Genomic DNA, 26,872 nt, shown 5'->3' with positions numbered 1-26,872 from the left:
AGGGTGTGAGGGAGTCAAGAGGGAGGGAGGAAGAAAAAAAAAAAGAAGCCAACTCATCTGACACAAACAGTGGGCCAAAGAAACGGGAAGAGCAGGAGCAGCACTGTCCAGAACGAGTGGAAAATCAAGGTTGGAGAAGCTGAGGAGAAGTGTAAAGAGGACGGACACAGAGAGAAAGAGCCTCAGAGTCTGCACAAAGAACTGGAAAAAAAGTCTAAGCTGCCTGCCAAACAAAAGGGGGTTGAAGCAGAGAGGGCCCCAACATTTAGAGAGGTAAGAAACTATGATCGCTTTCCAAAGTTGCATTTCAGAGAGATCTCATGGAGTGATCAGGCTCCTATTTCTGCTCTGTGTGTTCATTTGTTACTATATATTTCCTCTATGCAATGTGTGTGTGTGGTGAGTTATGTGTGACAGATGAAACGGGGACAGGGGGAGGAGTGTGTGGGAGTGAGTGTGTGCCAGGGTGGGTGCAGGATACCGGGGTGAAAGAGTTGGTTGGTTGGAAGCTCTAGATGGTTTTAGCTTCAGTTATAAAGTTTTTGACATGTAAAGTTAGCGTTTTAGATACTGTGAGGACTGGTAAGTTACTGGATCACTGCAGGACTTTTTGAAAAGTGGGGGAACAAATTTCCTGTCTGACCTGCCAAGAGATTATAGAAAGTCTGGAGGACCCATGGTGGAATTCCATCTGTGCTGGTAGGTGGTAAGTTATACAATATACTCCACGGTGTATTGCATATAAGTATGCAAATACATATTCAAATACTTGATTTGAACTTTTATAGATCCATAAAAGTCAGCAAGTCAGGAATATATACCTCAAAAATATCAGAGATGACACTTAGAGCAAATCCGAAGTTCCAGTCAGGCTTTTCTAACCACAGTTTGTTTCTTTTTTCTTTTTTTTAAAGATATCAGACTTGGTTATTTAAGGATACAGCAAAAACAGGGCCATCTCCAGCTCTTCAGAGGATTCCAAATCGATTATAAAGTCTACGAAATGACATTTGGTGCCATTAAATTGATTCCAGTAGACTTGGAGTTGCACAGAGTATGAAATCATATTATAAAGAGACAAGCAAGTAGATCACTGGTAAGACTCAGGACTGAATTAACACAAGTAGTTCGCTTGCGACTCAAGATTGGTAAAACTTGAAATTAGGCGGGGACAGCAGAGCTCCCCAACACCCATGCTCCTCTGAAAACTCGGACACTGTCGCATCCTGAGGGGAGCCAGCCAGCTAGTGGACAGGAAGTCCAGGTCAAGGGTTAAAAGGGAAGCGATTCATTATTTTTCTGACCTCCTGCAGGACTCAGGGTTGTGCAATCTATGAGGGGGGCCTCAGCAGCAGACAGAGACAGAAGGAAGATCCAGGCAGGGAGAGGCATGACATTATGCTCTCAGTGGAGCATGTGATGCCCCGTGAACAGCAGGATGCAGAGGGAAATCATTGAATCTAATTGTGCGCAGAGCAGAGCCGTGGGGAGAGATGGCTGCAGGGAGGGAAAACAGGCAAGACATGAAGGCTGTGTCTGGGTGGAGTTCAGCTGCGGGTGCAGCAAGGGTTTGAAACACCAGAAGGCAAAACTGCTGTGTGCCTAAATATTTAACCAGCAAAGTTTCTTTGGTGAAAGTGGAAAGTAACAGTTAAAGACCTCAAATGCTTTATGAAGATCGCTTTTTTTGGGTCAGACAGAACTCTTTATGCATTGTATGTGCTGGTGTTTCTGTTGTGAATGTGTATGATATGCAGTGACCTTTACCCCCTGTTTATTTTAGGATAGCTCATGTTTCAAAGCTGGGAGTTGTGGGAGAGGTTATGCTCACTAATGTTGTTACGGCATGTGAGACGCTGCCTCGATTTACTGTACACCCTCTGGTTCAAATGTACTGTACACGTCATCCTCCAACAGCAACTACAACGCTTTAATGGCTTTGCACAGCCTCCTTTAAACCATTCAGCCTCTGACACGTTGCACCTGCTGTCTGTCTTCGCAGCAGTCATTTATCTGAATTGAGATGAAATGCTCTCATATCACAGAGCCTCAAATAGATGCACTGTACATTAGAGCAGTGATTCCCAGCCAAGGGTGCTTCTGTAGTTCTAATTCAAACATAACCAAATCGACCTAAATATTCCTAGTTCAGTTGTTTAAAAAAATACTGTAATATCCACCAGTATATCCACGTTGTCATATTTATTCAAATATCTATTTTAAAAGCAGTTCAAATGGACACATTTGTAGCATGTGGTGTTGATGTGAGTTCATCTGACAGGGCCGTGGGACATGTTTCACAAAAAAGGTTGAGAGGACAGACTCCTACTTTGATAATGGTTCGTTTTCCCCCATGAAGAGACAGTAGATCTTTCTATAGGTGACATAGGCAGAGGCCAGGGCACCATCAAAAATGAATGAATAAATAAATGAATAAATATTCAAAATAACAAAAAAACCCCCAAAATAATGGCAAAATGATCTCAAACACTGATTTTTTGGCATTTTGGTGATTTTTAAGACATGATTTATGGTGGACATCTCCCCAGTTTTGACAAAATAATAGTCCTTTGCTTCTTTGGTCATTTCTTCAATGGGGGAAAAAATCCATATGTTCTAAATTTGGAGGAGGATGTGTCCTGTGCATCTTCTGCAAAATCTATTTCTATATATACATACAATATTTCTGACTTAGGTAACGTTTGTTCATACTGTAGCCACAAAGCCTTCATTACCGACACGTAGAAGCAGATTACAAAAAGGTCAGTGTGCAGATTAAAGGACAGAGTAATACCGCTCTGAACTAATCATACACTCTTTACTCTCTCAGAGAACAAGATGTCAACGCTACCATCAGAAAACAGCCCTGAAGATGCCTACAGTCGCAGCTTTTGGATGGTAAGACACTGCGTTTTGTGTGTATAACTCTGTCTTTGTCTTTTTGTCTTCAGAAAGAGAGAGAAAAAGACTGATTCACAAGTCAGCTTCTGCCTTGGTATCTCAAGTCTTTATGACCTTCCTGTCATCAGGAAGACTAAACAGTTTTGTTGTTCAGGCTACGTATCAGTGTGAACAAGACTGCGCTTTAATTTTTAAATGTGAATGGTAAACATTGTACATTGTGAAGCACATTGCTTGGGCTAACTGTGCTCCGGGAAGGTTTTTGTGATAGTGTTCGTCTAATCAGGTATTTGATTGTGTTAGTTCGACAAAGTAGACTGTACAGTGCAGGGGCAGTGCCTCTGGGGATCTGGGACAGGTTTTTCTTTTTTATTTTAACTGCTCTCTGCATCAGCATTGTTCTGATACACCACGGTGCATGATGTTTTAATTTATAGTGTCCTTTGCTGGATTAGGAAAAGTGGTCAGCTCCCATGAATAAATGAAAGATTTTTTTTTTAAACCTTTTTTTCTGCTATTACAATTTGTCCAAGGTGACTCCAAGGAAACTTTTCACAGTGACTTCCTAAAGTCTTTGCTGACGAGAAGTGTTAACAAGAGGGGTACTCAGACAACGCAGACCAAAGTTAATGGAAGCAAAAAAAATAATTTGTGTATCTCCACACTGACTCGGATCTGCTTAAAAATGTATTGGGTTCTTCCTTTCTCTCATGTTACAACCGTCCACCAAGAGAATCAGGCCAGCAGTCTGTCCATAATCCTGCTGACAAACTGACAAACATCAAATCAAACCAAAAACATCACCTCCTCGACAAAGGAAATTAATAAGTTTACAATATGCTGGGATTTTGTTACTTTTAGATGGAAGGTTGTGCCTTTTTCAAATTATTCCTTTAAAACAAGATCTGAACTAAGATCTAATGTTGCATAAATCTGCAGTCTAAAAAAGCAAAGAAAAAAAGACAGATCTGAGATTGTTGTAAATGTCAAACTTGGTAAACTTTACTTGCAGAACAAAGACTGGTAGGTGCAAAACCAGGACCAAGTTTAGACCCTCAGTGCAGTGTCATGTTGACAAGATACTGTTAACCCTGTACTGCATACCACTGTCCTCAGGCAACAGGGAATCTTTTGTCCCTCACCCCTCCCCCTCATTTTTCCCCTTCCTTACACACGAGAGTGTATTATGACATGTCTGTAAACAATCCAGTGAGGTGCAGGAGTACCTTAAACAAGTACATTTGATAAGTTTTTGGAAAAAGTTTTTAGTATTATTAGCATTGTGCTCAGTGAAGGTCTTGTGATGCATAAGGTCTTTGCCATGGTTTTACTGATCACATCCATTAAAATTCAGTCGAATAAGCAATGGATGCAGGGATATTCGAAGGGTTAAAGAAGCCTAATTGAACAGTTAGGGTCTCTGAGGACCATGAGTTTGAGGGAAGTGACAGTGAGGAAGAATTCATCAAAGAATCAGGTTTGAGAGGCAGAGTAATACTAGTCTACGTCCAGTGTCTTACCTCTGAAATAATATTATATAAATTATAGTATAATTTACATTATACAGTATAAGAATTAGTTTGAAACAACATATTGCTGCCAAGTATAGGGTGGAACTGCCTTTGTTCCCTTGTCAAAAAGCCTATAGGATTTTTCCATTGGATTATGGCAGAAATTAAGCTCTGTGGCAAACAAACATTAATGATACCTACATGTTTGTTCAGCTAGATAATCTTCTCAAATGAACACCACTTTCAGGATTTTTCAAGCCTAAATGCAAACGCAAGAAGTTAAAAGCTAATGTTAGACTATAGACAAACTACATCATGGCTGCATAATTTAATGGTGTCACCACAACAACACAATAAGCAGTGTTTGGCATGGCGTGATGAAGTTCTGTAGTCTCATTTAGCCACTTGACACATAAAAGCTTCAGAGAGCAGTATTTACAGACATATTTCATGTTGTAGAACAAAACATTAATGTTTCTTAAGCTAGTGTTGACCACAGATCTTATTGCAGGCATCTAACCAAAAACCCATTAAAAAATAAAATTAAATAAAACACTGATTTCGAGACAAGGGAGCTGGAGGTGCTGAAATGCTAATTCATTTCCAGTTTTTTGGACTCATTTCTGGGTTACTCTATGAGTAGAAGAAGATAAGAAAAGTAAAATCGCACAAATTATAACATTTTGTGCATTGTATATTATACTAAAAGAGTGACAGCTACGATTATTGATAGAAAGCCTCAATCTTTCATAGGATGCAGTATTGTTTTATTTTATTCAAAATTAAAAAACATAAAGTGTAGATGATGGATTTCATTATTCAGCTCTATAGACTATTGTTCCATCAATAGCTTATTAGACTATTTCATTGAGAATAATTCACAGGATTTACACTGACAATAAAGCTCAACTTTTATTTTAACACAAACAAAAACAATGCAAGTAACAAGTGCCCTTTATAGTTGGAAATTAACTTAATTTTACTCCAATTTAGCACCAATAACTTATGTTACTGTAGTTTACTGTGCTGTGAGCCGCTCAACACTCTGTTTACAGGACATAGTTCTGCTTTGCCACCATGTTTTAAAGCTGTAAACACTTCCAACTTTTAAAGTGGCCCAACTGTCTAATTTGAGTGTGCTGCCGCTTTAATATTGGCTTTGTCTCCCGTTGGCCTCAATGTGCTGCCCCACTTTCATCTCTCCCCTCCTGTAATTTTGGCAGCCTCCTGTTGTGTTGGATGCATTTCCAGGCCAGTTCTTGTCTGTGTTATCCTGCCGCCATGCTCAGGGGCTGTCTGTCATTATACTGCAAACTTAAGCTCTTTTGTTTTGGATTTGCAAAGTCACCACCACTTTAAGATATTTGCAATTACGGTGCATTCTGTAGGCAAGTATATTACAGTCATAGTATTACATACTGGCTGCTATGACGCTTAGGGCTTGTTCCTGGATAAAATATTACACATTTACTGTTCTCTTTACGCTCTACTGATTATATTTAGACATTTGATGATCACTGACATGTGGTGTCTCTCTAAACTCTTCCTTTTTGCTGTTTTGAGTGTAAAAGAGAAGGTGATAGCATTTTTAAATGTCTGACTCAGACTGTAAATATTTGACTGGACTGATTACCCTCTTTATTTTTTAAGACAAACATTTCTGTCAGGCCTTCTTTTTATCTGTTGCTTCATGCTGTGAAATGCCTCGTGAGATGATTTAATTTTGTTTAGTGCACTGATCTATTTTTGGTTTAAAGGCACTTCGGAGGGACATAAATATAAAAGCTGGCATGAATATAGTTTAGTTCTGCTATTTCTATTACCATTAATACTATTGCTATGACATTTACTACTGCTACAACTATTTCTTCACTATAACTGCAACTACTAACTATCACTGATGCCACTACTTTTGGCATCACTGCTACTATTGCTGCAAGTACAACATAAGTACTTCTACTGCAACCATTAGTAGCTGGAGAAATGCTCATATTGTTCCTGATGGAGTACTCCTTCTGGGCACTGACATGCTTTATGGTCTGGACAGGATAAGTTGTATACGTAAAATGTGATTTTTCAATGGGGGCCCGTGGCCATTTTCCTTTATACTGCGTTTTGTTGCTTGGACAGATTCTCTAGTAGCGGATTTGCATCTGCCTCAGAGATTGGCCAACTGGGTCTCTGCAGCGTTGCCGTTGGCCTCAAACTGGATTCCTCAGCTGTTTCTGTTTAATTCTCAGACGAGTGAGCAGAGTCAGTGCAAACCACAACACAGGCAGAAAGAAAGAAAGTAAGGAGGAAGGAGAGAGAAGGAGAAACAGGGGGGCACTGATGAGAAGTGCCCCAATTGATTCTGATTAGGGCAAAAGGAAACTAGTGTTTCATTAAAAGCACATTTGAGTGGTGTGATGTCCTTTGAAGTATGAATGTCAATAACTTTTACAGGCTGGGTGCATGTTTTCATACATGCTGTATTCTAATTTCTAACTATTTAAAATTATATGATGACCAGGTGACACTTAAAGTCTAGAAAATTAAACCTTGAAATATAAATTTATAGTAACACAAGTAGTTCAGTTTGAAAAGAAGGTGTAATTTGATTCAGAAATTTATATTCTAAAGGAGATGTCCTGCATATTGATTAATCTACTAGGTGGAAAACACAGAGTGATTATTCATTTTATAAGTGCCACCACAAGGAGTCTTGAAGTAGTGATTTTTATAAGTGCAATTAGCAGATGAATCTGTTTTGAGTGTCTGCATGTTTTAATAAAAATATCATATTTTGCGCCAGTATACTGATATCATATTATAAGAGAAGGTCATGTGTGTCCCATATCGATCCTTTGTCCTGCCCCTAATGGCTACCAATTGCAGAAAATATACCGCATATTTGTCTTACAATTGCATCACCACTATCAACATGCTTTCACATGTAAAGACTTAACTGTTCAACCTTTCAGATGTCAATTTCAGATGTTAATTAGCCACTAATTATGAGTCCCATAAGGACTGTCAATTAGTTGTAAAAAACAAAGATTTAGGTATTTGGTTGACTACTCTGACAAACGCAAGTCACTGTGGGAAACAAAGGTCTGCACATAGTTGAGAGAGAACAGCTGTAACTGTGAAGAGTAAAATATCATCTTACAGAGAATTTGCCAAAGAAAAAGTAAGCGTGTTGAGACTCACAATATCAAAAGGCATCAAGGAACTGAGAAGAGCTTTGCACTGGGTACTCTGTCTATACAAGCTGTATATAAAAAGCATACAGACAGTGTTAGCATCACTTATAAGATAGAGCTACTCCTGTGTCTGACAAGTGAGAATCATCAGTTGTGAGGAGGTTCTGCTCACTTATGTCTCCTTCTCACTTATTTCTGTTGATTTTGACAATAAGTGTATTGCCTCAGATGATATAACACAACATGACAATATCTACGGTGTCCAGAGACTTTCAACCAGCTGGACTAATGTGTCAGTGACTGACAGATAGAGTCTGACAGAAAGTGAAAAAGAGTGTAGGAGTGAGTGCTGAGTAGGAGCTGATGGCGACTGCCAGGAAAATTGCAGAGAGATTTCCAAATACCACATCCACAAACAACACATTTGCTTCAGATATTGAAACGGGTGGTGGTAGGACCCAGATGCAGTACAACAATAGCCTCTTGCAGTTGGTAATAACTTTTATTGTCACCAACACAGAAATAGCTCAGCTTACAGACAAAGAGTTCGTTCTTCGTGCCGGAAGCACTAGCAGTGTCTCTGGGATCGTCACTGAATGAAGAAACGAAGCTTGTACCCTCAGTGGCTGGCGAGGAGGAAACCCCGTAGCTCCACGAGCCGTCTCCACGTGCTGGAACGCCGACTGGGATCGAGCTGAGGGATGGTCTGGAACAAGCAGGGGTTCGGTAACTGGAAGTCTGTCCGCTGGAGCAACAGTACCGACAGGGATCAGGCAGGAGGATCGTCTTAGCTGAGCGAAGGAGTCTTTACCAGGAGAGCCGTCAGTTTCGAACGCGCGAAACTGGAAACGTGGTGAGGAACAAAGAGCAGGTAGGTCCGGGGGGAGTCAGGCGAGGAGGGCAGGTCAGGAACAGGCAGAGTCGGCAACGGGTGATCTGACGGAGAAACGCTGGAAAGACATGCATTACGCAGAGGAACAATCTGGCAGTGTGTGTGTGTCCTGGAGTGTCTTATATACTGCACTGATTGATGATGAGCTGCAGCTGAGGGGAGAGCAGGCTGCAGCAGTGGGCGTGGTCAGCAGGTAGAGCGGAGCAGAGGGAGGGTGTGTGTGTGTGTGGAAAATTACTGACAGCAGGTAGGAGGAAACAGACAGCAGGTCCATGACAGAACCCCCCCTCAAGGGGACGGCCCACGTCCCAAAACAGGAGAACACCCAAGCCAGGCGGGAGGAGGGTCAGGAGGAGGACGAAGTCCCAAACACGGAACCCACGTCGTCATCGTCCCGGAGGAGGAAGGAGCGGCCAGCGGCGAAGCAGGAACCCCGAGCAGGATCTCAATGAGCGTCCCCGGGAACAGGAGAGGAAGGAACGGAACAGAAGCAGAGGCGCCGCCCGGACGTACGAGTGGGCTGATCAGGATGCAGGCGGTGGAAATCCCTCACCAGCTGGTCGTCCAGGATCTGACGAGGCCGGCACCCACGACCTCTCCTCAGGACCGTGCCCTCCCAGTCCACCAGGTACTGGAGGCCCCTCCCAGCGTCGGGAGCGGAGCAAAGGCGGCGACGGTGTAAGCTGAGCCCGTCGATGATCCGAGGAGGGGGAGGAGGCTGGGAAACGGGCTGGAGAGGACTGTCCTTAACCGGGTTGATCCGGGAGGCGTGGAATGTGGGGTGAATCCGCATCGAGCAGGGTAACGGAGCCGGACCGCCATGGGGTTCACGATCGTCGATCGGAAGCGGACCCACATATTTGGGGGCCAATTTCCGGGAGTCCACCTGAAGGGAGGTCCTTGGTGAGAGCCATACCTTCTGCCCCACCGGTAGGATGGAGCTTGGGAGGCGCGGCGGTTGGCAGCAGCAGCATAGCGATCGGTGGCCGGGCAAGGCGGTTCTGGCCTGCGACCAGGTTTGGCGGCATCGCCGGATGAATGCCTCCACTGGCGGTACGCCGCGTGTCTTCTTCCTGTTCAGGAAACAGAGGGGCTGGAAGCCATAAGCGCACTGGAAAGGGGAGAGTCCTGTGGCAGAGCTGACCAGGGTGTTATGTCATATTCCACCCACATGAGCTGGGAGGACCAGGAGGCCGGATGAGAGGAGGCCATACACCCGGAGAGCCGTCTCCATCTCCTGATTCATCCTCTCGGCTTGACCGTTGGATTGGGGATGATAACCCGAGGACAGACTGGTGGAGGCTCCCAGGAGACGGCAAAACTCCTCAAAACGCCGGCGTGAATTGGGGACCACGATCAGACACCACGTCCGTGGGGAGGCCGTGGAGTCTGAAAACATGGTCGAGCAGTATACTGGCAGTCTCTTTGGCGGAGGGGAGTTTTGGCAGAGGCACCAAATGTGCCATTTACTGAAGCGATCTACCACTGTCAGGATGGCAGTGTTCCCTCCTGACAGTGGCAGACCGGTGACAAAGTCCAGAGCAATATGGGACCAGGGCGATGAGGAACAGGGAGGGGCCTCAGGAAGCCGGCCGGGGCTTACGAGGAGTCTTGTTCCGACTGCAGACTGGACAAGCGTTGTGAAACCCCTGGTATCCTCATCCAGGGTGGCCCACCAGAATCGTCGTTGTAGGACCTCCTTGGTCCGAGCTATCCCCGGGTGACAGGTAAGTCGCGAGTTGTGGGCCAACTGAAAAACCTCCGACCGAACTCCCGAGGGGCGAACAGGCGATCCTGAGGACATGAGCTGGGCCCGGCTGATCCTCCAGAGCGGCCTTGATCCATCTCGATCTCCCAGGTGAGTGTGGCCAGGAGGCGAGATGAGGAAGGATATTGTCCGTGTGAGGAGAGTCTTCCTCTCCCACAGAAACTGTCGAGACAAAGGCGTCTGGCTTGACATTTCGGGAACGAGGCGATAGGAGAGCGTGAAGTTGAAGCGGGCGAAGAAGAGGGCCCACCGGGCTTGACGAGAGTTCAGTCGTTTGGCTGGCGGATGTGTCGAGATTCTTATGATCTGTCCAGGCGAGGAAGGGATCCCTGGTTCCCTCCAGCCAGTGTCGCCATCACTCCTCCAACGCTAGCTTGACAGCCAACAGCTCCCGGTTCCCGATGTCGTAATTCCTCTGCTGGAGACAGGCGCGGAGAAGAAGGCACAGGGGTGCAGTTTCCATCCTCAGCAGAAGCGTTGTGACAGCACAGCCCCCACTCCCACATCAGAAGCATCCACCTCCACCCACGAACTGCCGGTCTGGGTCAGGGATGAGCAGGATAGGAGCCGCACTGAATCGGACCGTCAGGCGCTGGAAGGCCTCGCCCGCAGCTGTGGGCCAGCGGACCTGGATCTTGGAAGAGGTGAGGGCGGTGAGAGGAGGCGACTGTCGTGCTGTAGCCTCTGATAAACGCCCTGTAGAAGTTAGCGAACCCCAGGAACCGCTGCAACTGCTTGCCGGGAGTCAGGAGCAGACCAGGAGGACACAGCGGAAACCTGGTGGGGTCCATCTCCATGTGGTTGTGGCTGATGATGTAACCCAGGAAGGCTGACGGAAGAGGTGGAATTCGCATTTTCAGCCTTCACGAACAGAGAGTTTCGAGAGGCGCTGCAGAACCCTCTGTACATGGTGGATATGTTCAGGCATGGATCGGGAGAAAGATCAGAATATCGTCAAGATAAACGGCAATTTATTCAACATGTCTCTGAGCACGTCGTTGATGAGGGCCTGAAACACGGCGGGAGGCGTTAGTTAGTCCAAAAGGCATCACCAGATACTCATAATGTCCTGTGGGGGTATTAAACGCGCCGTTTCCATTCATCCCCCTCTCGGATGCGGACCAGGTGGTGGGCGTTGCGAGATCAAGTTTTGTGAACACGGTGGAACCTTGCAACAACTCAAAAGCAGGCGATGAGGGGAAGAGGATATCGGTTCTTTACGTGATGTCATTCAGACCTCTGTAGTCGATGCACGGTCGGGTGATCCATCTTTCTTCCCCGAAGAAGAATCCGGCCCGGCAGGAGACGAGGAGGGTCGGATGATTCAGGCGCCAGGGACTCGGAGATGTAGGTCTCCATGGCCTCCCTCTCTGGTGCAGATAGCGAAGAGCGGCCCCTTGGGAGAGTAGACCCAGGCAGGGAGATCGATGGGCGCCAGTCATATGGTCGATGGGGTGGCAGAGATGTGGCCCTGGACTTGTTGAAGACCTCCGAAAGTCGTGGTAATCCGATGGCACCCGGAGAGGTCTGGAGGAGAACCCGGCACTGGCAGGCGGTGTGGGCGTGATCTGTTGTTGGAGGCAGATGTGCTGACAGGAAGGACTCCATGACAGAATCAACCCGTGGCCCAGTCTATATGTGGATTGGCGCCTCAACCATGGATATCCAAGAATCAGAGGGACTTTGGGAGAATCCATAACGTGAAACTGGATGGTCTCACGATGTTCTCCAGCCAGGATCATGGAGACAGGAACGGTCTGGTGGATGACGTTCCCAGAAGATGTCCATCTAATGCATGTGCGGAACGGACGTGGAAGGGAACCTGCTCGATCCCAGCTGGCCACGGGCGAGTTCTTGGTCCGATGAGGTTGGCGTCGGCCCCGGAGTCAACGAAGGTGGCGAGAGTGTGGACCGCCGTTAACCAGGAGCTGAGCGTGGAACAGCCGGACGAGGACGTGGGACAGAGTTCTGGGATCGGCTCAGCAGGATGCCCCTCTCGACTGCTGAGCCCTGCCTTTTACCCGGACATTTGGTGACAAAATGGCCGGCCTGACTCTAATACAGGCAGAGATTTCCTCGCCGGGCGTCTCTCCGCTCCTCCGAAGAAAGCCGGGTCTGCCCCACCTGCATGGGCTCTGGGCCCCCTGGAGCTGACACTGGAGATGACCGGGACTCATTGGAAATCCGGGTTGGCCGAACCGAACACGATGAGCCCCCCTCCTCCCGGGCGATAGCTCCCTTTTCTCGCCTGAATGCGTTTGTCAAGCCTCGTGGTGATCTCAATGAGTCCATCCAGGGAATGAGGTAGATCAAGCGACACCAGTTAAATCTTTATATATGGGGCTGAACCCGTTGAAAGGCATCACATTCTTGGACCGAATTCCAGATCGCTCTGTCGAGCTTGAGTTCTGAATCGATCGCGTAGTCTGCCACTGTCCTGTCCCCCTGCCGCTGATTCAGAAGACCCCCAGTAACATCGGGGCCCAAGGAGGCGAGGACCAAACACCCTTGCGAAGCTCCTCAGAAAAAGGCTTGAAGCGCGCACAGGCTGGCGTGCCCTCTCCCACTCCGCGTTTCCCCACAAGGCGTGCTCTGCCCGTGAGGTGATTTATATGGCGACCCGAGCCCCCTCCGTAGCGAACGTGCGAGGCTGCAGGGCAAACAGGATCGAACAGTTTGTGAGAAATGGGTTGCACCCTTCCGGATCCCCGGCATAGCGTTCGGCGCTCCCACACGCCCAGTTCTGATGCCATGCTGGGTGGTGGGGTGGAGGAGGAACAGGAGCGGCGTGCTGGGTCAGTGACGTAGCCATCTGTTGTACCGGGTTGGCAAGAAGGGATAGCGCCGCTCCAGGGCTGATCACGGACTGTCGTGCCTCTGCCCGCGTTGGAGGTTAGCTTAACTGTGTTGCTGAAGCATTCCCTCCACGCGGTTGGCGGGATTGCAGAGCATTAGGAGTCTGCTGGGTCCATGTCTGGCCAGATTGTACTGAAACGGGTGGTGGTAGGACCCAGATGCAGTACAACAATAGCCTCTTGCAGTTGGTAATAACTTTTATTGTCACCAACACAGAAATAGCTCAGCTTACAGACAAAGAGTTGGTTCTTAGTGCGGAAGCACTAGCAGTGTCTCTGGGATCGTCACTGAATGAAGAAACGAAGCTTGTACCCTCAGTGGCTGGCGAGGAGGAAACCCCGTAGCTCCACGAGCCGTCTCCACGTGCTGAAACGCCGCCTGGGATCGAGCTGAGGGATGGTCTGGAACAAGCAGGTTCGGTAACCCGGGAAGTCTGTCAGCGGGGAGCAACAGTACCGACAGGGATCAGGCAGGAGGATCGTCTTAGCTGAGCGAAGGAGTCTTTACCAGGAGAGCCGTCAGTTTTCGAACGCCCGAAACTGGAAACGTGGTCGAGAACAAAGAGCAGGTAGGTCCGGGGGGAGTCAGGCGAGGAGGGCAGGTCAGGAACAGGCAGAGTCGGCAACGGGTGATCTGACGGAGAAACGCTGGAAAGACATGCATTACGCAGAGGAACAATCTGGCAGTGTGTGTGTGTCCTGGAGTGTCTTATATACTGCACTGATTGATGATGAGCTGCAGCTGAGGGGAGAGCAGGCTGCAGCAGTGGGCGTGGTCAGCAGGTAGAGCGGAGCAGAGGGAGGGTGTGTGTGTGTGTGGAAAATTACTGACAGCAGGTAGGAGGAAACAGACAGCAGGTCCATGACAGATATGTTATTACACTCAGGGCCTTGCCTCTGCTGCCCTCTTGTTCTCTCTCTCTGTCTGGCTTTTTATGGCCATGCCTCGTCTTCATGTCCTCGGACCACACCCCATGGTGCTGTCAGCATTAAAGTTTACCACATGAAACCTTAAGCCAGTAAAGTGTCACTTGTGGCACGTGGGGGTTGACCTTAGACGGCTGCAACGGTGTCTCAGCTGTGGAAGGAGATGAGGACACAAGCTGAAGCTTGTTATGACTGACTGACCAGAGAATGTGATACAAACCACAAGTGACTGTTTAACGTTGAACAGGTAGCAGCTCTTATAGTATAAAAGTGTAACTGATAACATTAATCATGGCTGCATACCATTTAGCTACAGTTCAAGAATTTTGTTCATGCTGGTAAAATGGCATGACTGACTGGGAAACATAATGGAACAGAGCAATCATCAAGGGAATGCTTTTTTTGTTTGTTTTTTCTTTCTTTTTTTTTTTTTTTTACCACAAAAGACAGCAGAAAGAGCAGCCCAATCACCAGAAGAAAATGTTGCCATTATATGTTTCTGAAAACCATAAATATGCTACATTTCTTAAGTGATGAGCAGTATATGAGCTGACTGTCACCTGGAGGTGGAGGAGGTGGTGAATGACATGTCACCTAGGCTGGACACCTGAAGACCACTGTGTTTCAGCAAGTCATTACTGTATTTCCGTGGTTTGCAGAAACATGTATCTAGAGATTGGGTTGGAAAGTTACTGCACCCATGTAAGAATTTTTTTTTTCTTTAATGGATTACCTAATCGAGACATGATGTGTTAAATAGTGAGCTTTAGAGATGCTGATAGGTGGATTGTCCTGGCTAGCTGTTTACCCCTGTTTCTAGTCTTTATGCTGAGCTAAGCTAACCAGCAGATGGCTACCGCTACATAGTTATGGTAATAAGGGTTGTATCAATCGTCTCATTTAACTAACAACAAAGAACCCCCCCCCCACAAAAAACATGTTTAACTATATATGATTATATTTATTAATTATTATTAACAGGATCACAAAAGCACAGTACTGCTTTAAAGTGATGCATAAAGTCTACTTACTGGATAATTCTGTTAGTAACAGTATAAGTAGTAATTCAAGGACTACAAATAATGACAGCAGTAGGACACAGGTTTCAGTGCTTGTAGCAGCAGGGGTAGTTGTGGTTTTAGTAGCAGTAGGTGTAGTAGTGGTTTTAATTAATCAATAACACTGTTATTAGTAGAAATGCTACTCATAGTGCCAGTGCTAACAAAATGGTTTTAACAGTGTGCCATAGAAGTAGTACAGTAGTTTATTAAGATTAGAAGATCATGCTGACATGAACTGCTTATATTGTTTATGTTCTGTTTAGTTTCTAAATTAGTTTGTCTGAATCAGTTTACTGTCTACATGCTGTTTCCACTCTGCCAGGAATAAACTGTGAGCAGATGTACAGTGTTGTAATCACAAATGGTGAAACTAAAAAAAAGAGACTATTATTGAATACTGGCAAAAATATCAGCCACTTTTGGCCTTTTCATTCCAAAAAATGATTATGTTATTGGGTATAAGTATCAGTGTTTAAAGCATAACGGCAATTAAAGCTCCCTCCTCTCTGTGTTTATTCTGTGTAAACAGTAGATCTTCCTCTCTCTTTGTGTCCTGGCAGCCTGGGAACTATCAGCCCACTGTGAAGCGAACAGAAGATGCCTTCCAGGCCTGTAATGACATAGTGGCATGTTTCCAAGAGAGAGCTCGCGTGGAGAGGCAGTATGCCCAGCAGCTCAGTGAATGGAGCAACAAGTGGAAACCAGTAGTGGACTCCAGTAAGTACTGCAGCTACAACCTCTGCTGGCTTGTCTACAGCCTGCAAACTGTGATAACAAAATCTCCTTTTTTGTGATAAGAGATTGTAATGAGTTCCTTCCAGTTTTTATTTGACGTTTCACGTAAATAGTGGCATATCATCAGAATTGTCTCTAAAGCACAAAGAAAATTATCAGAGTTTGTGATTCCCTGGTCTTTGTCTCCCTCAGGTCCTCTCTATGGGTCTCTTCTGAAGGCTTGGCAGTGTTTTCTGTCCTCCGCTGACCGGCTGGCCTCCTTACATGCCTCTATCTGTCGCTCCCTGGTGTCAGAGGATGGAGACCGGGTCAGGACCTGGCAGAAGGACACCTTCCACAAGAAGTTATTTGGTGGCTTCAAGGAGTCCCAGGACATTGAGACAGGTTTTGCTCGTGCTCAGAAACCGTGGGCCAAACGACTTAAAAAGGTCTGAATTTTTTAAAATTCAAAAGTTATGTTCAGCATTATACAAATGATTTAAAGCTCCAATTCATTTCCTCATCCTCTCGTCAAAATATGGTCACTTCTGGTACGAAAAAGCCTAGATGACAACGGACAAAATGCCAAACTCAAAGCTTCATAACAGGGGTCTACAACCTAATAGGTGACATCAGTGTGGCTTCATCCATAATTTTATACAGTTTGTGGCTTTGCATTAATATAGTGGAAAAGATAATAATAAAAATGTATAATTCATAGTTAGAATAATTGCATTATTACAGTGTGCAAAATTGCAGTCGCAGAACCGATACATAATACACTATGCATTATACATTATGCAAACAGCAATATGTGGAAGAAAAAAATGAAAGCCCCTGAAAACTTGGTTTTAAATCCTTTTTCTTGATTGCATTAAATATTTAGGACTAAATAATATTTATTAAATAAAATCTGTAGTTACACAATCTGCTTGCCTGTGAAGGACAAAAAGACATCCATCAAAAGCCGAAGTATATATTTGCATCAAAAATATACACGAGCCCCTTAGGGAATCAATACTTCATACATACAAAAATTGACTGCAGCAATGCAAATGGATAGTCATTTAGTAAATGCCTTCAATCCAAGTCTATATTTAGCCTACAGAGACCTAATGCATCATTATTATATTCTGGGCATCAGCAAGAATAGTTTTAAAGCCAGGTGCATCTCAGTTTGAATTGCTTTTGAATGGATGAGATGGTTGCTGGTGTCAAGAAAAGTCCAATCACAACTAAAATAATAATGTGTGTTTCGGTTTGGCCACAGCTGGATAAAGCCAGGAGGGCATACCACAAAGTGAGCCGTAAGGAGCAGGCAGCTAGGGAGCGAGAGGTACACGCTCAGGGAAACCCGGATGTCGCCATTGACAAACAGAAGAAGATCCAGGAGGAGAGAGTGCTGGCTCAACAGGAAGCCGAGAAGGTAATGATAGCAGAATAAACTATTATAATATATATATAATATATATATATATAATATATTGTGTATAAATATGTTAAAATGATGATTGAGCCTATGAGCAGTGTGTGAAAGTGTGTCTTAATGTTTACAGGTTCGTGCCCGCTATGAGAAAGTCCTTGAGGAGGTGAACCGGTACGCTCCTCGCTACATGGAGGAGATGGAGTCCATCTTTGATCAATCACAAGACGAGGAGCGCAAGAGGATTGTCTTCCTCAAACAGGCCTTTCTCTCCATCCACAAACACCTGGACATTACTAACAATGAGAGGTGACCCTCAGTGTTCTGCATGTGTGTGTTAGTTGCAAGTTGTTGTATCTTCTGATTAGATGAAGAACAGTGTTCGGGGTGAGACAGGTAGTTGTGTTTTTAGAGATAAGTATGTAAACATTAATCATTTGACTTACTTTAGCCCTGATGAAAAGCTGTTCCACTACATATGACTTATGAGTGTTTCTCAGTGACTCTCTTCTACTCTAATCAGGGAAATAATAGGTAGAACAGAGACTTAATTACTTCATAAACTCTGCAAGGGCCACAGGGGGATATAGGGTAGATGAGAGACATTATATTCTCTATGAATCTGCTTAATTTTGGAGTAACACTTTGCTTAAAATGCTCTAAGCTGATTATGTGCCAATTAGAAGTTTCAATAAACTTTAGTTACAGTATAAAAACTAAAGGAGCATCAGCAGGTCAAATTTAAATGAATACCATGCCATTATCAATACAGCTGCCCCATAAAGTATTCAACTTCCTACATTCCTGCATGTTAGGTTTATTATATCATGCTAAAATTAGAATTAATTGTAAAGCCTTAACTTCACAATTTTGTTGACTGGTGGATATTTTAATATAGAAAATAACAACACTGACACTGAAAAACATATGACAGCAGAAATGTACGGCATTTTTGTCTTGCAGCTTATTGTCTCTCATTGTGGATCAATGCGTTGTGTGCAGCAGTACAATGAAATGACTCAATGAAATGATTCAGATTTGCAGTAGCGTTATGGTGAGTGGACAAAGATGCAAAGTTGTGCAGAATTTGCGAAGATTAGCTTAATTTGCTGTTCCATATGCTACATCGCAAAATCCTCGGTACTAATTTATCTCCTCAGTTATGTTTCAGTACTATGGACAGCGCACAAGGCTCCTCCACAGAACAAACACTGCTGTCCATGGTGCTGAAACAGCTGCTGAGCTACGTACTGTATATCACATTTATCTCAGCCAATCAATTTCTTGTTTCTACTGTTTTTTAAATAATATAAGTAAACAATTATAATAGATACATAAAGCTTAAACAGTGAATGCAAAAAAAACCAAACTCTGACTCGACCTGCATTTAGCGTCTCTGTCCACTGAAGCAGCCGTCTGACAGCAGCAGGTCCTGCAGAGCTGAGAGGAAGCCTTTACCAGGCTAACTGACAGTAGATATTTACAGAACCATAATAGTTTTTATGACGATGCCACAGGATGAAATCAAAAGTGTTTGTATTTATTGATTTTATTGTCCAGCTTTTATTGAGCTGATCAATCAATTAATATATGGTTATAAAGGAAAAACACATATACAGCAGGATATTTGTTCAATTTAAATCGCTTTCTGTGCAGATTATGCTTTACTAAACGCAACAGAAACAGACTCAAACCATAAAGAAATGCAGGGTGTGTCTGGTTATCATGGAGATGACATAAACATTTTGCAGAAGCATAGCTTGAAAATATCATGCTGCTCATTAATTCAAGGTGACACTCTATTGAGTGTCCGAACATAAATCAGGATGGATGGTTATATGTTTGTGGAGTTGCACATAAGTCTAACCTATTTTGTGCTGAAGATGCACACCCAGTTTTTTTTCCTGGCCACTCTAGTAAATGAAAACACAATAATTCTTAATTTCAGGAGTTAATGCAACTTCTGCTAATATACCCACCTTTTCCTACACACTGGAAATTTATTTAAAGTAATTTATGGAACTTACGAGGCCTCTTGGATGAGAGGTGAAACATATTAAAAATTAAAAAATTAAAAAATTAAAAATTTAGGCAAGTTCAGTTGCCTATGATATAACACTTTGAATTGTCATTAAAAAATAAGAGTAAAACTTGTGTGTACTGCAAAAAACAGCTACTGAGTAAGAATAAGTTGAATTGTCAGTTGCTGTGTAGAGGCTGGAAGTGTTTGAAGTATTAGTTGAAGTTTTCTTTTAAAATAAGTAATGAGTAATGGAAAACACGTCTGTATTTTTGGGCTCAGTATAATTTAGGTACTCTTATTTACTCTCCACCACTCATTTAGTGTAAGGGCTGTGTACAATGAGCTCCACAACACACTGATGGCCATTGATGAGCATGAGGACCTTCGCTGGTGGAAAAACACCTATGGACCTGGCATGCCTACCGACTGGCCTCACTTTGAGGTATTCCAGGTTTTGTCTGTCTCCAACCATTTCTATTACTCATTTCAATGACAAGTTCAATTCTTCGCTGTTCTGTCTGTTCTTTGGTCTGAAGTTGAATTTTTTGTTCAAATGGTTTTTTAAAAAAAATTTTTTATTTATCTATTAGGAATGGACTCCTGAGAAGAAAACCAAAAAAGGGAAGAAAGAAGAAGAAAAGAAAGGAACAATAGAGAGGAGGTGAGTGTATTTATCCCAGAGAAAATATTTCTTTGCAAGTTTGTGATTTTACTGTGATCTGATGCTTTGTAGCTGTTGGTGTACGGCTCATCAGATATTCATCTGTCTTTCTTTTGTCTTTCTGTCTTTCTTGCTCCAGCGTGATGATTGGAGGAGTGAGAGTAAGAGCTCTGTATGATTATGTTGGCCAGGAGACAGATGAGCTGTCATTTAAAGCAGGTAAACACGCATCCTATTAAACTTACTGAACCACATTGTGTATAGCATTAATTAAAGAAAAGCAGTATGCAGAAGTATGTATTATTGTGTGGAATATTATGGTATATATATAATATATATATATATATATATATATATATATATATATATATATATATATATATATATATATATATATATATATATATATATATATATATATATATATATATATATATATATATATATTAGCTAAAACAATTACTTGATTAATTGAGTGGAGTAGTTGATCAGCAGAAAATTCATCAGCAGCTATTTTGGTTACTATGTAATTCAAGTATTTTTTTGTGTAAAAGTACCATCAGTTTACTTGTTCCAACTTGTCAAATGCAAATGTTTTTTTTCTTGGATGGTATAATGAATATTTTGGGGTTTTGGATTGCTGATAGGACAAAACAAGCAATCTGTAGACAGCAATTAAAGTACTGGGAAACTGTAATGGTGCTTTTTTTTTACAATCTCGGAACATTTTATAGACATTTTATAGAAGTATTAATTGATTAATCAAAAAAAAACAAACTAGCATTTTAATTGATAGGGAAAATAAGCAATTTAAAGTTTTCATTTCCTGTCTCCCTGCAGGTGAGGAGTTTTTGAAGATTGAGGATGAGGATGATCAGGGCTGGTGTCGGGGGATGAAGGACGGTGGGAGTGAGGGGCTTTACCCAGCCAACTATGTCGAGGTTGTGTAATTAGCTCATCGACTGAAAATGAAAGATCTTGTTACATCACATGCTTTGTTTTACCGTGGAAGTCACAACCTGGTTTGAAATGTCAGAAACATAAGACCAATGCTGTAAAGAACAACACCAAGTAGCTGTTAGCCAAAGTTCTGGTCTGTGATGAGAGTATAAGGGCACTAAAGATGATATTTTAGCAAACAGAGATCTTTAAAAACAATCCAGGCTGTGTAATCTCTAGAAGGATTTTGAGAAATGTTTTAATATATACAATATGCATAGACCACTTGTATTGAAGCCATACGATAAACAATGCTTTAATGTACAAAAAGGTGCTCTTAAGGTACACTATATAACTAGCCATTTGGTGCGGACACTGCATTACAGGACTGCAATTTTACTTGAGCTGTTTTCATTTTTTTGCACCTCAACATATTTCTATTAAAATGCTCACAATCCTCTCAACATATGAAGAAAGTGACGCTAATACTGTGATTATAATTAATCCAAAGCAGCAAAGCACAAGTGGAGTCAGCTTGATAGAAGTAGGTAGGACTTGTATTTCTCTTCTGTTTTTGTGGTTTAAAGAAACAGTCCAACATTTTTAGGAATATGGCTATTTGCTGTCAAATACACACATGGGAAGATTAGTTCCAACTCTTTGTGTCAGGTACGAAACTGCTAGCCTAGCAGTATCAACACATATTCCTGGAACCACAGTGCTGTCTTATTTTGTATCTTCTATAATCAATATTTTTTTATATTAAAAACTCATATCATAACACCTATGTAACATCTTTCTGAAGAACTCCTAAACTGACCCCATGACCGCACGTAACATATCAGACTTCAGATCAGTTAGTAAATAAGTTAATAGTTAATAAAATTTAAAGTATATTATGGCCGTGAAAAAAACTAGATTGGCTGGCAGATTCTGGTTTTAATCTTATATTTGAAAACCCTCAAAAATTCTTAATGTTAACATATTTCCAACTCAGTGCAGACTAATTTGTAGTGATGTTTCAGCGCCTAGGTGGAGACGGATTTTAATTGGTGGCAGTGTGTCATTGCATCTTGGCGGTTAAGGGGCTGAAATTAGCACTTTCACCTGGGTGTTGTGTTTCCATTAATGTCAATCCGAGCCAGAGGCAAGAAATACCTGTGACTACCACAGAATCATTTGACCAGCATGTGAATAGCGGTTGTAGACTTTCCCATTGCATTAAAAAGACAGATGTTAGCGGATATTAGTGTATTTTTGCGCAGTGGAAATAGGCCTTAAGAGTCCACCATTGTCCTTCTATTTCCTGACAGGGTTTATCTAGATCCATTGTAAGCATGTCCATTAACTCAATTGCAGTGTGTTACCGTAAGATGGCACTTCCTTGGTTATATATAGATTATATAATATACCTTGTGTTTGTTTGTTTTTTTGCTTTTGATTTTTTTTCTTTAGGAAAATCCAGTCTACCTTTAAACAAAACTTCCTATTTTCATTTGGTAAGACAATGACAATAATGCACTCTGAGGTCCTGATATAGAGAATAATGCACTTGACAGAGGGAGAGGTACCCCACTTTACAGTAAGTTGTGGTCTTCTATGCCTCCACTTAATTATTTTCTTGTAGTGGGACACCTTGTTTTGCATTCTTACATAAGACAGCTTTGGAGTTTGGCATACTTTGGGGTGGCTGAGGCTCAGGAGGAAGAGCAGTTTGTCCATTAATTTCACACTGTGCCTCAGAATTGCTTCTGATAGTCAGGGCTGCGCCTTGCACAGCATCTCCGCCACCAGCTGAGTGAATGAGGGGCAAATTGTGGATCATTCTGCCTGCTAACGTAGAAAAGTGCCATATAAGTGCCGTCCATTTATTATTTGTTCAGTGTTGATGTAGCAGGGAGTTTCACCCAGTTTCCAGTCTTAAGCTAGGATGCAGTTTCTTAAAGAAATTTAAGGCCAAAATGATCTAAATTTTGGGTTCATCTAAGCATCAAGAACCTTTTGACAAACAGGGCCCAGGTCTAAACACATCTCCAACTTGAAGCTCTCTCAGCACAGAATGTTTAGAGATTAAACTGATATTGCTCTTTTTCATCAGATTCTCAGTTTGATGCCAGACATTCATATTTCTTAGCATGTCAGACTGTTCCTTTAAGATAAGTACCGGGGAACAAATAGTTTTCCTGTCTGTCTGTAATCATCTGTAGCTATGTACGACGCTTATCACGGAGAACATTTTTACCAAAGTAAAGAAAGGGCTTCCAGAAACTGCTGGTTTGCCTTTCGCTTCTCCTGACCTTCTTCAGTATCTGTGTATGTGCTGTGTTTCTTTATCTGTCATGTAAAAACTACGCATTTGCTCCAATACTTTTTGCAAATTGCCTGTCTTTTAAAAAATAAAAAATGAAAACTTTTACACAAAAAAAGTTTTTTTGAGTTAAGGGTAAAGAGAATGAATGTGTGTGTGTGTGTGTGTGTGTGTGTGTGTGTGTGTGAGTGAGTGAGTGAGTGAGAGAGAGAGAGAGAGTGAGTGAGGGAGAGAGATGTTGTTGTATGTGTGTGTTTGAGTTTGTGAATCACTATGCCATCATCCTACACACGCACACTCACACAACACTCACTTTTAGGCCTTGTGTCCATGTCAAAACAACTGTATCCAGGTCAAATGCTGCTCTTTAACTTGATGATGCCACCACAGAGTCAAATGCAGTCGGACATCCACACATGGCCATCAGCCAAGCAAACTGTCCCACAGTGTTTATGTCTGAGCCAGCCGATAGCGAGAAGCGTGATGATAAATCCTAGTATATTGTTACAGTCAACATAAACACATACAGTGAGAATTTTACAGTAAATACAAGCAGACAGGAGTATGAAGGAATGTCTGTTTCCACAGGAGTAATGGAAATAATGATGTCACCCTGGAAGGAATTTCCTCAACTGATGACAGATTTCGAGCTTGAAGCAGACATAGACAAATCTGTAATCATAAAGACAGCCTCACCTGAGCTCTGACACTCTTCCCTCTGCTGCCTATATCATTTCCGACAAAATACTGGAAAACCTTCAAAAGATGGAGAGTACAAAGCATCCTGAGAACAAATAGCAATACAATATAAATACACTCTATGTCAAGCAAAGTCTTGCAATTAATATTTTACTTAAACCTGCAATAACTGATTCTCTGGCTACTTTGGGGGAGTGGAAACAAACTGTGAATGTATCATTTGGAGTTGTGTTTCTGGCCACCTAGAGAATGTAAATCCATGATTACAATGTGATGGAGTTTGATGACATTGTAAAATAGCTTGGGCTCATGGGAGTTGTTGTCCTCATTGTTAAACAACCACACTTGCTGATGAAAATGTATCTGATGTGACTGCGGCAGAGACCATCTTCACGAATGAGGGAATGTTTTATTTAGGTTATGTTGTATCACATTTATTTGGATTATTTCATTTTATTCAAGAGTTGTTATCAAGACCAGTTTAATCAAGGTCAAGTCTAAAAGCAGGTTCAGTCAAGTCCGAGTCCAAAGGCAATTGAATAGAAGTCAAGACTGAGTCCACAGCAAATTAAGTTCTCTTCAAGATACCAAAATTAAATATGGTAGACTTCAGACATTTTGCCTTCTAAAATCAGCTGAGGTAACCTGCTAGTGACTTACTGTAAGTAATGCTACTGTTAGTGGTCAAGTGGCAGCAAAAGCTGAGTTCAGAGTCAGCATTGCTTGGAGGGGTATTAATTTCATGCATCATGTTGGTAGAATCAGGCAACCTTCTGTAGAACTGATACTAAATCGGCAGCCAGGAACCACTTAACAAATTCTCAAGACCTTAGCCTGTGAGACCAAAAACAGTTGGAGTCCAAGGAACAGTCCAGGACAGGTGCAAAACTTTAAAGACTGAGACTGGACTCAAGAACTGCAGCCCTGTTTCGTTCGGATGAAATAGCTGCAAGTAACATTAGCCAACGTAACTTGCTAACTTATTATTAGATCAGTTGACTACACATACAGTTACTGTAGCTTAAGTTATCTGAAAAAATATTTTAAGGACAGTCCAGTGCTGTTATCCATGGTCAAAACAATCAAACTAGAAATATGTTTGAGCATGCTGAAAGTTGTTGTAATGTTATAACATTTCTGGTCTCTACCAACTCCCAAGGGAAATATCTTTAGCTGCTAAAATGCTTCACTATGTTCACCTGCAAGTCTCTGTATCTGCATGCTGTTTGCTGCTGAACATGTAGTGTATTTGGGCATTTAGAGAATTTCACTGAAAACTGCAGCCTGCTGTGGCTGAAAACAAGACTATTAGAGTGAACCAGAACAGTTGAGTTGAAGGTGGACAGCTACCAATGAGCAAAAACTCATTATAAAGCTCTGCAAAGTTGAGCTGAGTGGCAGATTTAGATGATAATTCTCTGTAGATTTATCACTGTGAGACATTCCTTTTACAATGTCACATTTCCTTTGTCTTTTGTCATTATATATAAAAATAATAACAATTCTCAACTTAAACTTTATATCCACTCTAAGAAGTAAAATGAAATGACACTGTGTTCTTTATAGATCTTTATGGATCATCCCTGGTGCTCCACTCTTTAATGTTAGCATGTCCTGACTACATTGAGTGATAGCTGGCCACTGTAAGGAATGAACAGACAGCTTTGCCCGCAACAATCCATCAAAAAGAAGTTCACCAATGACTAAACCCCTCATGACACCTAAAAATGCACTTCAGTGAGACAAGTGGCACAAAGGCCACAGGCAGTGGTCGACTAGCAAGTGGGAAAAAGTCACTTTGTCATGAGTCATCCTTCATCTTGTTTTCAACAAGCTGAGGAGTTCATTTATGGGGAATGACAAACCAAGCCCATGACCTGCGAGCTTGTTTCACGCAGCACAGTGTCCTGCCAGCTCTGTTATGGCATAGACTGTATTACGTCTTGGCTTTGGTCCATTGAAGTCTTAAAAGAAAAATGTTATTACCAGTAAATACACTGCAAATCCTGAGTGATTATACTCATCTTCTCAGGCGCATTTCTTTGCTGGTGGGAGATGAACCTTTCTTGATCAAACTGACCCTTATTCATACCTGGATAAATGCAAAAATTAAACAACCCATGATAAGAAACAAATGCTGTGAAAGTTATTAACTCTCTCTAGGCATTTTACTTGGCAGCTTCACCTGTGAGCCACTTTAGACACAAAGCTGAAGCTTGTAATTGGTAGTGCAGAATTTTGATCTGCGTCCAGAGCTCAATGTCTTTTTCTGTCACATTAGAGGAAGAGCTGAAGGGCAACAAGTTGTTTTCATGCTTCAGTTGTTTTACAAGGGAACAATGAGAGGGCACAAGCAGTACAGAAAAAACAATACTTTTGCGATTTACATCATGTACCCAACTTTTTTTTTCCCAGGTTGCCAAAATGACCCGGTCCAAACTCTGTGTGCTGGAAGAGATAAATCGGGCCGTGTCTGGTTGCCTGACTCGTTTAGACTCATGACAAATGACTCCCCAGAATTGGGCAAAATAAACTGGCCTGTTTCTGGCTACCAACACTGTCATCATTGGACTGTTATCATAAATGCTGTAGCCCAGCATTAGCCCAAACTCAGCATGCCAGAAGATATTCAGGCTGCATCCAGTTGCCTGATTTGGCTAGGAATTGGGATGAATGTCACATTAGAGGAAGAGCTAAAGCGCAGCCAGTTGTTTTGATGCTTCAATTGTTTTACAAAGGAACAATGAGCTGATAACGGCAAAACTGAAAGAATGGGACTTTTGCAGTACATTGTGTACCCAACTCCTTTTACTTCCCAGGTGGCCAAAATGATCTGGCCCAAAATTGGCCCAAACTTGGCATGCCAGAAAAAATAAGTCTGGCTGCTTCTGATTGCTTGACTAGGCTGAGACCTCGATGAATGACACCCCAGAATGACACCAAATAAACTCTCGCAATTGCAGCTGCCAACACTGCCATCACTGGGCTGTTATAAAAAAAACTGG

General features: G+C 42.8%; 1 protein-coding gene across 3 annotated transcripts; it reads left to right on the top strand.

Annotated features, from left to right (window-relative positions):
- The first annotated feature begins 26 nt into the window (after positions 1-26).
- Positions 27-23,286, top strand: LOC121957173 (protein kinase C and casein kinase substrate in neurons protein 3). 3 transcript variants are annotated; one of them, XM_042505700.2, is made up of 10 exons: positions 27-273; positions 2,831-2,898; positions 15,661-15,817; positions 16,028-16,263; positions 17,085-17,240; positions 17,371-17,546; positions 19,582-19,702; positions 19,851-19,921; positions 20,061-20,140; positions 20,762-23,286. In XM_042505700.2, the coding sequence occupies exons 2-10, from the start codon at positions 2,839-2,841 to the stop codon at positions 20,869-20,871; spliced, it is 1,167 nt and encodes a 388-aa protein (XP_042361634.1). In that variant the 5' UTR covers positions 27-273; positions 2,831-2,838; the 3' UTR covers positions 20,872-23,286. The 3 variants fall into 3 exon arrangements, with proteins under 3 accessions (XP_042361634.1, XP_042361635.1, XP_087925358.1); XM_042505701.2 differs by lacking the exon at positions 27-273 and adding an exon at positions 466-699; XM_088069232.1 differs by lacking the exon at positions 27-273 and adding an exon at positions 466-706.
- Positions 23,287-26,872: the final 3,586 nt, after the last annotated feature.

Source organism: Plectropomus leopardus, chromosome 18 (assembly GCF_026936395.1).
Source record: "Plectropomus leopardus strain MGB_pleo_1.0 chromosome 18, ASM2693639v1, whole genome shotgun sequence".
NCBI classification, from domain to species: Eukaryota; Metazoa; Chordata; class Actinopteri; order Perciformes; family Serranidae; genus Plectropomus; species Plectropomus leopardus.
Note: the sequence above shows the minus strand (reverse complement) of the source record. Positions and strands in the feature narration are given on the sequence as shown.